The 12719-nt window shown below is 40.4% G+C and overlaps 1 protein-coding gene across 4 annotated transcripts in view; it reads left to right on the top strand.

Annotated features, from left to right (window-relative positions):
• The window catches only part of PTCH1 (patched 1), a 70954-nt gene that overhangs the window by 47001 nt on the left and 11234 nt on the right, over window positions 1-12719 (top strand). For all 4 annotated transcript variants that reach the window (XM_032205857.1, XM_032205856.1, XM_032205859.1 and 1 more), the window contains exons 16-19: window positions 4656-4798; window positions 6803-6986; window positions 8482-8762; window positions 10279-10416. In XM_032205857.1, coding sequence (XP_032061748.1) covers window positions 4656-4798; window positions 6803-6986; window positions 8482-8762; window positions 10279-10416 — 746 coding nt within the window. The remainder of the gene's footprint in view (window positions 1-4655; window positions 4799-6802; window positions 6987-8481; window positions 8763-10278; window positions 10417-12719) is intronic.

Here is a 12719-nt window from a genome sequence, read left to right as displayed (position 1 = left end):
CCAGTATTTGGGGTATTTTCTTCCTTCTGAAAATATCCTAGGCAGTATTAGAAAAGAAGAGGCATCTAAGTGACATGCATAATAAACAAAGTTACCAGTTTTCTTGGGTGTTCAATGCACTGATAAAATCAAGCAGAGCAGGGTCTCAGCTACTAGTTCTGTTGTTTTTTTAGTGTTTATTACATGTATTGGATCTGTTCATTACAGTAAGTACTGTAAGTTTTACTTGAAATATTTTGCTCACATAAGCATATTGAGCTGCAAGGGAAGGCAAAGACCAGCAGAAAGAAAATTCAACATAGCTTATATGTTTTTCTGGATTGGAACCTTAATATTCTTTATAGCTTTGTAAGCAAGAATCTTTCTACATGCTTTTCCAAACTCTCATAATGCTTCTGTTTATCGTAATTCTTTTGTGGTTATTTTCTCTGTTGTCCAGAACATTAGGGAAAAATGTGTCTGGTCCCACCCCTGTGGAACCTGTGAGGTAGGTAGGAATCTGAGAAGACTGTGTTCACAGTCTTCATGTATTAGTGCTGAATCTCAGCATAGCCAGCCAATGATAAAATGAGGAAAAGGTCCCCTTGGATCTGCTTCTTTGCTCACACTGAAACTCTGGAGGCTAGCCCACTTGGTGTTGCTCCAGGGGTTGCTGTGTGCCTCCTCGCCCAGGCCTACCACTTACCTTCCTGGATCTCTTCCATTTTGGTTGCCTCTCCATAATCACCTCCTAGTGCTAAGGACTGCCTGCATGCCCCACCACCCAGTGCTCCTTCCCTGTGCTGCATGTACATGTTCATAAATGACCTTTTCAAGTCTACACTAGTCTTAGGGGTGTTCCTGTTCTCTCCATGTTGCCCGTGGTTACTTTTCCCCTCCTGGTCCATATTAGCCTGCAGGCCCTCCCTCCTTGCCCTCTGCTGTTCCCACATTAGAGGAGCTGTGGTTGCCCTACTACCCTCGGTGCCCAGAGCTAAAACGTTACGTGGGCATGGTCAGGGGCATTCCCAGGATGGACGTGTTGGCTTGTGGTGGTTGAAGTGGACGTGCCAGCTCTGTGACCGAGGGCACATTGTTTTGCCTGCTGATCACTCACAAATTTCAAATTAATCATTATGATTACTACTCAGCATTTAGGCCTGTGTCCTTACCACTGCTCGCTACCTCCCCTGAGAAGGAGAAGGCATCGTTAGGACAAAACAGTTAGCTGCTTTGTAATGACTCAGGGCTGTCTTTACAGATAATGCATTTACAAAGCAGTAAAGAAGAAGGGTACAGGGCATTAATGTAAAAGGGGAACTAAACTATTATAGTAAAACAATTCCATTATAGTTATGGGATTATCTGGAGGTGCAGACGCTAATTAACAGAAAGATACATGGTCATAATGGTACTGAACCCAAGGGAGTAATGGAAGGGAAGGTGAAAACAGAATTTGCAGACAGAGTGCAGTTCTAAGCTGGATCCAAGGAGGATCCTTTATGGGATGGGAGCAGTTCTGTTGCTGCATTTTTACGTGCTGGAGAGAGTGGAATAATTGAAGTAGGGGTAACTTTGAACTTAATGGCAAACTCCTACTGACTTCACTGGAGTACTTCAGTACTTGAGTACTCCAGTGAGATTAATGGCTCAAGGTGGCCTTCTGACATGTATGTGTTTGTCCAGCAGATTACAGAATGTATTGGAGGGAAGCAACAGCGTATGAACAAAAGCATTTTTTATGAAGACAGCATCCTTGGTTTAGCCATACACTTAGTTTCTGTACAGTTGAGTGCCATCAGCCCAACACACTTCCTTTGGCAGAGGTTCCCTTGTATTTGGCTTCCTGGTGTCTAGTCATATTAACATATTTTCTGCTACTGAAAATGCAACAGAAGAGAGTTAATACGATCGTTCATTTAAACTGGGGATGTTGGCATTATTTTTGTAAGTGACTGAATGTAAATGAGGTAGCTTGAATTTCCTGGCTTGACATAAGGCTTGCTTCTGCAAAGAGTAATCTTATCTCACATTACATGGTGCCAGCTGTTCACATGGGTAGGTAGGAATTGCTTCGTCACCTGCATTCCAGCATCCCACGTAATTTTGGAGGATTTTGCTTTCTTCTGAAGTATTAAGCAAAAGACATTGCTAACATGAAAAAATCCCATAATATAGCATTTTTAAAATTCCCTTACTATTTTTTAAAACTTCTCTGCAGAACAGTGTCAACAAATTACTTTTATCTTTCTGACCAGAAACATTTCAGTAATCTCAGTTATCTTTACAGTAGATTAAAGGCCTTTTAAATCATTGGTGGAAACAATATATAATAAATGTATTACTTGCTTTGTAAGCAGCGACTCTGCTATTATTTTCAAAGAGTTACAGTAAATTTTAATTATTGAAATTTTGAAATTCTTTAGAAATGAGACAGAACTGAGTGTGGTTTCTTGATACTCTTTCCACAGACTTTCAGTTTCAGCAGGGTCAGTAATAAAATGGCCCAAGCAGTAAGGTGGTTGAGCCATCTGCGTAATAAAGACATAACAGGGAACAGGCTTTGAAGGATGATCAAACTTGTAGGAACAGCAAAGGGGCGGAAAGGGGGAGACTTGAAAGAGCTGAATTTCCATCCACTGTAGTAACATAAAATGTACGTGCCCGTTTTTTAACATACCTTGCAACCACAAATCGGTAATGTTGCATGCAAAGGAGTGTATTGGGTATTGCGTGTCAGTGTAGCCCCATGACAGGAGCTGCACGTTGGTCTGGAAGTTCCACCCCAAATATTGTCTAGCACAGCAGTTCGTGTGCTCCTCTTTCTGAAGGAAACCATTTCTGCTGTAACTTAACATTCAAGCTGTTCTTTGGTGGTCCTTCCGTTTACGCGATGATGATGATAGCAGAAATGCTCTCACCTCGCCACTTCCTGAGAGACCGAGGCAGAGTCGAGCTGTGTTCTGGAGGGACGGGTTTGTATTTCTGCACGTCTTTGACAGCATTTTCCTCACTGCGAGAGCACCAGTAGGCAGTGCTTTTTAGGGAAGGGCTGTGAAGCTCCTTCGGCAGTGTCAGGAAGCCTGGTGGTGAACCGTCCTCCTCCAGGTGCCACAGCAGCAGATTTGCCAGGCCCTCTGCATGACTTTGTTCCCCACTTTCTGGCTTTTTTTTTTTTTTTTTTTTTTTTTTTTTTTTTTTTTTTTTTTTTTGGAGGGTGCAATTTTGCAGGACAACACAGGAGGCAGCTTTCTCAGGGAGTGGGGGAAGCATTTTGTCAACGGGAGCAAGTACTCAGGCCCGGGGGCGGTGTCAGCCAGGCCTGTTTTCTCTTCCAGCGCTCTTATCTTCTTACAGCTGTAGCTAACCTATCAGATCTGTAATGATGGTTTTCATTACAGCTCCTTGCTGCAGCTGTGAGGTGGGCTGGTGATTTCCAGCACCACCACCACCACCACCACCACCCCCTGGCCTTTTCCTTCCCTTCCCTGGACATGCGGTTTGTCATCTGTTCGCACAGAGCCTCCTTGTACCGGGCTGCGGCTTCCTGTTCTAAATCTGATCCAAATTTGTGCCATGAGGTGTTCCCTCCCCCTTAAAGGGTGGCAAAGAGGAAAATAACAGTTGAGAGTGAATAGGTGTTGGCTGTGATCTTTACATGTGCTGGCAGCAGATCCCACGACTTGTATTAGCTACACAAGTTGAACAGATGGAACAAATTGACAAAATCATGTTCACTCACGCTGCGCTCGAGGAGCAGCTGAGTTGCTGTTTGAAGTTGAAAGTTTGAGTGTGTTTTTTTTTCCTCTTGTAGTGGAATTTCTGGTTATATCGTAGGAGCTGTTGCCTCTGCTCTGCAGTAGCCCAAAACAGTTAATGAGAGTGGTGTGTGTCCTCCTCCTCTGTGCCTTAATACTCTTGGCCAGCATTTTGGTGAGGGAGGGGGGAGCACAGAGAGTGTTTCTCTTCCAGATAATGGACTAAATGCCCCTCTGTTTTTAACTTTCAGGTAGGCAGTGATGTTAAATGAGGGCTGAACCCGGACCCTTCTGTTTTGGCACCATCCCTGTTAGCTTTGTTTTGAGGAGGGTGTATGTGAAGGGGGCAATAAATCAGATATAGTTGTGGATTTTGTGTGTAATGATTCTGGAATTGTCGTTCACGAGGGTAAACACTTTTATTTTAGTTTTAATTCTTCTCAACATATTTCTCCAAGCAGAGTGCGAGGTTGCTGTGTCACATTTAGCATTCCTGTCAGGCCATGGTGAGGCTATGCAAAGTTGAGAAAGTCTCTGAGAAGGACTCTTGACCTGAGAGTCCTAATCCTACCTCAGATCTCCTCCACACATTGAGGGTAGGATGGTTACTCCAGCACAGATTGCATCTGTGGTATGCTAATTCACTTTTGCTGGTCAGCACAATGTGGGAAGAGTGTTGAGGCTTCTCCCTTACACCTTGTTTTCCTGCCTTTCTCTGCACAAGACAGGACATGGAAGTGGTACTTTTACCTTACAAGACTGTGAGTGAGTGAGGAAGGATAATTTGCTTCCTGCTTCAGCTATACAGGGTCAAAGTTTACATTGAAAAAAGTCATTCTTTCTTTCTACTGAAATTTGTTTCTGATTGATTTCTTACCCATTTGTTCTGTTTTCTTCTTGACTTTCTTAACTCTTCAGGACTTCAGGATGCATTTGACAGCGACTGGGAAACTGGGAAGATCACTTACAATAATTATAAAAACGGATCAGATGATGCTGTTCTGGCTTACAAACTCTTGGTACAAACAGGCAACAGAGCAAAGCCCATTGACATCAGCCAGGTACTGTATCAGAGTCCATACTGGTTTATACAGGAATGCACAAGTCATCAGGAGTGGGGAGAGATGGAAAAAGCATGTCATAGTCGCTTTTTCATCTTTAAGAATTGAAATACCTCAGTTACACCATTCTGTGTGGTCTTGCTGACTTTGCTAGAGTTAAGTATTAGCTGCCTTTGTCGCAGGTTGTTCAAAGTCAACACTGGGAATGCCTGTCCTTGGTAATTACTGGGCAAATTGTGTTAAATGCTGCTCCCGTCTCAAACATACTCTCTCTTCTCACTGGAGCTGTGGAGTTGCTGCATCCATAGCATCCATAGATAGATGGAGCCTGGTCCTATGTAAGACACAGAGACAACATCAGCCTTGTTGCATTAAGAGGCGTTGCTGCTGGTTTGAATCAAACTTCCTTACAGGGTCATTTTTTGCTCAGCTTTTGCTGTGGTTTTGCATCTAGCATTTTTAATCATTTGCTTAGTTCCTACCAGTTTATTCAAAACCTAAATTTTAAAGAAGGATGTTGATGAATGATAATACGTTCTTGTACTGTCATCACTAAATACAGATATACTGTAGTAGAACCAGCAATGGCAGTTGGCTGAGCTGCTTAAATAGAATATGTCTGACATGCTTTCATAGGGTCATCACAGGACGTAACTGCTGTAGCCATTGGTAGGTGGAAACACATTAGGTTTGACTCCTTTAGCTAAAATTATACTTAAAACCTCAAAGAAAAAAATCTGCAATAATCTAGCTTCTCCTGCCCTAGAATCCCTATTGACCCACTGTGCTTTTAGGCAAAAAAACAGTCTTTCTAATGAGCGTCCTGGCAGATCTGCTTATTGTCTTTCTCTCTTTTGCTGGCATTAAAGGTGAAAGATTTACAGAGTACATTGTTCAAAGTTACTATGGTGTGTAAAACACAGGGCCATATAGCAACATGCTGTCAGGTCTGAATGAAGCTTCAGCTATGAATTAAGGAAAGAAAAGGGGGTTGAAGAGAAAACCTTTGGTGAGGTTTTGTTTAGCAGTGTGTACCAGGTACGCGGTGGAACAAATGCGATTGGACTACAGCTGCTGATATAATTTCCTGTGCCTGGGAGGGAGAAAAGTGTGGTGCACCCACAGGGGCTGAGCCCTGTACTATGCAGTTCCAAAGACAGCTTGAAGACATACAGTTGTTGCATATCCTGTGGATTAATTGAATCCAGATCTTTGGAATCCAGCTTTTTTTTAACGGCTGTCACTGTTGTTTTTCATTTCATTAAAAAGACCTGAAACTGGAGCCCAGCCAGAATTTTAAATAAACAAAACAAAACAAAAAAGCAATACTTTTCATCCACGGAGTCCTCTGTCAGAGCCCTAGCTGTGCAGCATTTAGCTTCAGAACCCTCGAAGAGTACCACTGCTGTTTACCCCACAGATACAGTTGCCCACAGTGACCCAAATAGCATAGGGCACTCGTCTGCTTTCTTGATGCTGGGCGTTTTCTGAATACATAGGTCATAGGAGGCAAGTGTTAGCAAAATTTATACAGATGTTGTTTTATTTTTATAGCTCTCCTCCATTTACTGGGTGGCATTTCCTTCAGTGTTAACAACAGAGGTTAACTGCACACAGACGTGTATAGGGACTCTTGCCAGATTTTCTTTCCCTTTCTTTAAATATGTGTCTCCAACTTGGTTGTTTTTCACTCTTGGCTGCAGGCTTTCAGAATTCAGGTTTAATTGGTTCAGTCTATTCTGGAACCGTCTGCTGATTTAGTGGTTATAGTAAATTCTATCTGAGTATTAATTTATAAATAACCACTTTCTACTGGCACTAGTTCTTTTTTAGGTTTCTTCTATATTGCCCAACAACAGTTCACTGATAAGTCACTGCAGTTGAAAGCTCATGCTCTTTGTTTTTCCCCTCCTATATATATGTGTCTTTTCGTTAAAAGTTTTACAGCAAGAGCCCCGAAAACAAAACCCATTTTGAAAGGCTTCTAATTTTTCCATTTTGCAGTTGACTAAACAGCGTCTGGTGGATGCAGATGGAATCATTAACCCAAATGCTTTCTACATCTACCTGACAGCCTGGGTTAGCAATGACCCTGTGGCCTATGCTGCCTCTCAAGCCAACATCCGGCCTCACCGCCCAGAATGGGTCCATGACAAAGCAGACTATATGCCAGAAACAAGGCTGAGAAGTAAGTAACATTTCATCTTAATGTCTTACAGTTTATATAAGTGCCCCCACTCCTTCCTTCAAGGACCAGTAACTCTTGAGCTGGTTGATGCTGTACAGGGCTCAGAAGCATAAACAGAACAATATATTGTGTTACTCTGTAGCCTCGAGAGACAAATGTACCATTGCAAATGTGATGCCACTGCAGGATTTTATCATGTTGAAAAATGAGTTTTATAACAGCTTAAAGCTCTAAAAACTGGTAATAAGAATTGCTTTTTAATGCTGCGTGATAGTTTTGTGAGAGAAACCTGGAGATTGCTTGAAATTGCTGCTTGTGTCGCTCCAAAGTGTTATCACTCAGATTATATCATGCTTGTCCTCCGTTTTTAATAGCCAAGGGATTTTATCAAGTTAGCTCATATGTCTAAGCTACCAGTACTGGTATTGTACAAGAGCTGCTTAGGTAGTGGAGCAGTCCTATTCCATGCTGTTTGTTTTTTTCCTGAGTAGTAGTGCTAGGTTGCATTGCTTTGCTTCAGCTTTGAATTTATTGGGAAGATTGCTAGTTGGACACCGGTGGGGAAGTGGAGAGGGCATGTGGGGGAGGCCTGGTGCACTTGGAAATGTGATTGGGTAACAAGCTAGCTGTGCTTCAGTGGATCTGAACCCTAGAGCTTTGTGGCAGTCAGCCAAGTCTTGTCTTAATGAAAATTTATAGTTGAGATTATAATAGGGCAAATCATGTTTAGCAAGTCAACTGAATGACCCTGCAGGGTCTGGAACACACAACGGCAGTAACGAAATGCTTGATGTGGAAGCTTTTTTTTTTTTTTTTTTTTTTTCCTGTGGTACAGTAGACTTAGCACGGAGCTCAAAAAGAAGCATGGAGAGCTTTGGTTTGTCAAATTATAAAAGGATAAAAGGTTATGTATTTCCTCACTAAACCATTACTTTTATATTAGGGCTTTTTTCAGTCATTTGCATCAGTAACAAAACATGGATTTCTGAATCTGAATTTCAAAGTATTCAATTGAAATCTTAAAAGCCAACCAACCTGACTGAGTATCACTTTCCTCTATTTTTTTTTGTCAGTGGACCTCAATCAATCTCAGGGAAATGACCTTTGATTTCAAAGGAACCGCGCTTGCATAAAACACTTGGATAAAATGTTTAATGTGACGTGATCTTCTATTTTCTGTTGCAGATAGGGACTTTTGGCGAGCTATTCAGTAAAAAGCACTATATAACTGAGGAAGCTTAAACACATTGCTCTTAAATTATATAAAATTGTTAGGAAACTTAATATAGACTGGTTTCCTCCCCTTGTATTGCAATGTTACATATAGTCATCTCCTGTATTTAGAGTTTTTAAAATGTTGCTTGCTCCAAAGATATAAAATTTAAATTCAACACCTTTAAATATTTTTCTATGGAGAATGAAGTGTTTTGTTAATCATGCTCTCAGTGTATCTTCTTCCCAAACATGCATTTTAACATTGCTATCCTTTTCTTAGTTCCAGCAGCTGAGCCCATAGAATACGCTCAGTTTCCTTTCTACCTCAATGGATTGCGTGAAACTTCTGACTTTGTGGAAGCTATCGAGAAAGTGAGAGCTATCTGTAGTAACTACACCAGCCTGGGGATCGCCAGCTACCCAAATGGTTACCCGTTTCTATTTTGGGAGCAGTACATTGGGCTTCGCCACTGGCTCCTTTTATCCATTAGCGTGGTTTTGGCTTGCACGTTTCTGGTGTGTGCCCTCTTCCTCCTAAACCCCTGGACGGCTGGGATCATTGTAAGTTTATTATAAGGGTCTTTGTTGAAGTCAAATTCCTTTCAGCATAGCTCTTGCTGTAGTCGGGAAGTTTTGTTTATGTCTGGGCCTCTGGTGGAGTATGTATATTGCATCATTCATTATATATTTATTCAACTTGAGGGGGTAGGGTTCACGCTAAAGGTACAAACCTCAATAACCTTAATCCTTTGGCCACCTTTTTTGCAGCTTTAAAGGTTTCTTATAAAGGCACATAAACTTTTGCCCTTGCTTAGATGCATACTAACATGGGAGATAAAGACAGAGGAAAATTAAGAATTTTGTTAAAGTTGCTTATAATTATTTATTCCTTCTCCTCTTTTATCAAACAATGTTAGTTCTCAAGGCGGTTGCTTGTGACTAGGTTGCCTGTAAATTTTCCTCCTAATTTCTGAATGCAGTCTTTCTGGAAAAGCTGAAATGGTTAGGCTGTACAGTGCACACTGTGGAAGAAGTGTAACTGGGCTATTGACGAGAAGGAGTCATAAAACTCTAAACTGAAGAGAATACTCCTCCATGCTTTCTGCAAGGCACCATAAGTCTCACAGTAAACATTCAAGTTAAATTGAATGATGAGGTTCCTATGTTTAAATTCCATAAACTATCGTATGGTTTATAAAATGCCAGAAGTAGAAAAGCATAAAATGGTTACTAGTTTTTGTAATGTACGTTTATACGACAGGTATGTTAAAAGGTAAATGTTTAGTCTAGAATATTTTTCATAGCACTTAATCAAGCAATTTATGTTATTATTCTTGATTCATTAACTTATAAAATCATTTATTGTAGTGCATACTTTTTTTCCTTTAGAAAAGAGGTTTATTTTCAGAGTCTACCACTGCTTGTATAAGTATGTCAATCTTTTTTTCTTGCTTGGTTTTAGAAACTTTAAAGTTGATTCTACAGATTTCCTCCCCTCCCTTTTCCTCAATTTTTTTACAAGGTAGATGAAAGAAAAATAAAGCTTTCCCTTAGATTTAACTGTTCACTTTGTTCATGTCAATCCCTCCAAGTATCTTAAAAGCTCAAAGCCCCTCTGTAACATGAGCTTCATCAGCTGATTACAGCATTCACTTTCTTGTGGGCTTTAAACCTTCTCAAGAGCCATCCTCACTTACATACACAGTTCTACAAAAAGAACTCCAGTAAAGATAGTTGAAAATTACTTTTTCTGGAAAGATAGTTGGAGAACCAGGTGAAAAAGAGAATGTAGGTTTTGATGAGTAACCATAATTAAGAAGAATAAATTATTTTTCACATCACTGTTATATTGTAGTCAACAGAAGATTGATGCTTGCTCTAGTAACTGATTCTTAGAAGTATAATTTAAACCAGCTCTTTAGCAAGTCATTGCCATTGAGCACAGTGAAACAAGGAAAACTACTTTGTCTTTGGCAATAGAGGACTGCTTTTATAGTCACCATGTTGTTCTGAAATATCTTTCTCTTCATTTGCCTAGAGTATGAGAAGTTACTAACAGCTCTTTGAAATCATCTAGGTGGTGGTGCTGGCTCTGATGACTGTGGAGCTGTTCGGCATGATGGGTCTAATCGGAATAAAACTGAGTGCAGTGCCTGTGGTTATCCTGATTGCTTCTGTTGGGATTGGTGTGGAATTCACTGTTCATGTTGCTTTGGTATGTAAAACTAGGAGACATTTCAAAGTACTTTAAAATAACGTTGTGGCTATGTTCAGATCACAAATCCTCATGGTCACTATAAGACTTCCCGGGTCACTGTCTGCAGTGTGGCTGTTGTTGCCTCAGTGCTGAGAAACTCTTCTTGCATGTACATTCTGTATCCTGTGGAATAGCAGCCTTTGAAAGGAGATTTTCAAAATCACATTGTCATTTAATGTCTCCAAGCCACTAAAATTCGAATGGATTCAGGTTCATATTCCACATGAAAAATCTGCACCTTCTTTTCAGAACCCATTAACTGTTGGGCACAAGTATGAAATATGTAGAAAAATAGTTTTCCAATGTGATGAGGAGAAGCAGAGGAAAAAAGAAATGCAGTTTATATAAACATTTTCAACTTTTGCAAAGTTAAGTGTCCAAATTGAGAGTGCACTTAATCACCCAGCTTAGTCAACGTGATTTGCACAAATGTGGCAAAATGACAGAGCTCTTGCAAGGGGGCAGTTTTGGGCGATCAAGATCTGCAAAACTCATCTTGCTTTATTTAATGATGAAGAAGAGATTAAAGGGCTATTTTTCTGTGTTCACATTTGATAGTGTCAGCGCTGAACTTTCCAATACTTTGCACACTCAGCAAAAAGAGATGAGAACTGAAGGAGATCTTAGCACACTGGAGACATGTATACAAAATCGGGGCACAAGAAGTGGCAGGATGATAAAAAAATAATTTTAAGGAAAGTTGTAGGGGAAGGAGGTTAAATAGGAGCAACCGGATCCCTGAAGTGGTGACGCTTTTTTTCCCCTTACACTATGGATAGTTAGACTTTTGGAGGTAAACGTGTTCGCCAGCACTTGATACATTGGGAAGTTTTAGAAACCAGCTGCACAAGAGGAAGAAAGAAATCACAGTTTCATAGAAGTGACATTTTAAAGCAGGAAAATTAGAATACAGAAGTACAAAACACTTGTTTGTTTCTAAATGGAAATAAACCAATTTAATTTACATTACTGTTTATATATAAATAAAAATCACTTGTGGCTGAAGCTAAAGTGCCAAGTGAATTTAAGATGGTGTTTTTTCACATTGAGTCTGGTGTCAAAATCTTTCCAACACAGGCTTTGACGTAAATGCTTAGTAGACCTCTGATGATGGTCAGCAGTATATTCACAGGACTTAATGAATATACACCAGTCGTGCATTAAAAAAAAAGGCACTGTTGGTACAGAACTTGGATTGAACTTGTTGAAGAGTAATTCACAGTCCACTTGTGGCTCAGTTCTCTGCTGTCACCTATGAATTGTAACTTCATTTTTTTTAGTTCCTGCAAGTAAATTCTGAGTCAGTAGTAGACCCTTGTATTATACATCCTTTAAAATCACACATACACGTATGTGGTTTAGATAATGTGTTAGTATGTTTGTGGATTAAATCCCACAGCTCCCATAGTTGCCATTCACGAGAGTCATCTCATTGACAGCTGCCCTTACCCTGATGGGGATTCTTGATCCATTTGTGTATATGGGATGTAAAATGTCCCAGACACATTAATTTTCCATATACCATTGTTAGTCCAATACTAAAGATTAATATTACATGTTTGAGCTTCCTACAGAACGGAGGGTTGGGAATCTCACTCCGCATGTATAAGTACCTGGTTTTGGTCTGTTTGTTCCACCAAATAACTTTTTAGTATGTTGACTGATTTCAGCCAAATTTTGTTAGGTGAGTGAAAATAAGCTGCCAGAGAAAGGATACTTAAATACCAGGACCATGAGGAAGGTAGCTTCGTGAGCACATATATTAGTAGGTACAAGAGAATTCACCTGGGAGAGAGACCTTATAAATCACAGGGAGAATATCAGATTGCTGTTTTCTTAAACTGTTATGCTATACAATGAGGAGACCAATTCATAAGAAACACTATCTGAGTGTTCTTGATGCAGCTTGTTCACTAAGGAGACTTAGGGAGAAAGACATTTCATGAGTTATATTGCTGCTCATGCACTACTCTGTTCAGTACTATTCCTACAGCAATTTTATGTATAGGACTGCTACCTTTGAAGTCGTAAAAGTTGCAAGAAACATTAATTTTGAGTGAAACAGAAGTGTTAAAACAGCACACAGTCTAGTGTTACTTCATGCCAATCCCACTGAATACACTGGCAATTCTCCATCAGTTGGGTGCTTCCTTCCTGTGATGTCTGATCCTCAGACCTGTGAGGAAGAAATGCACTGTACCAGTGGACACTTCTTTGCATATGACGGAAAGACCTGATTCACTGATAAATGCTACCATGGG

The sequence above is a fragment of the Aythya fuligula genome, chromosome Z (genome assembly GCF_009819795.1).
Source record: "Aythya fuligula isolate bAytFul2 chromosome Z, bAytFul2.pri, whole genome shotgun sequence".
Classification (NCBI taxonomy): Eukaryota; Metazoa; Chordata; class Aves; order Anseriformes; family Anatidae; genus Aythya; species Aythya fuligula.
Note: the sequence above shows the minus strand (reverse complement) of the source record. Positions and strands in the feature narration are given on the sequence as shown.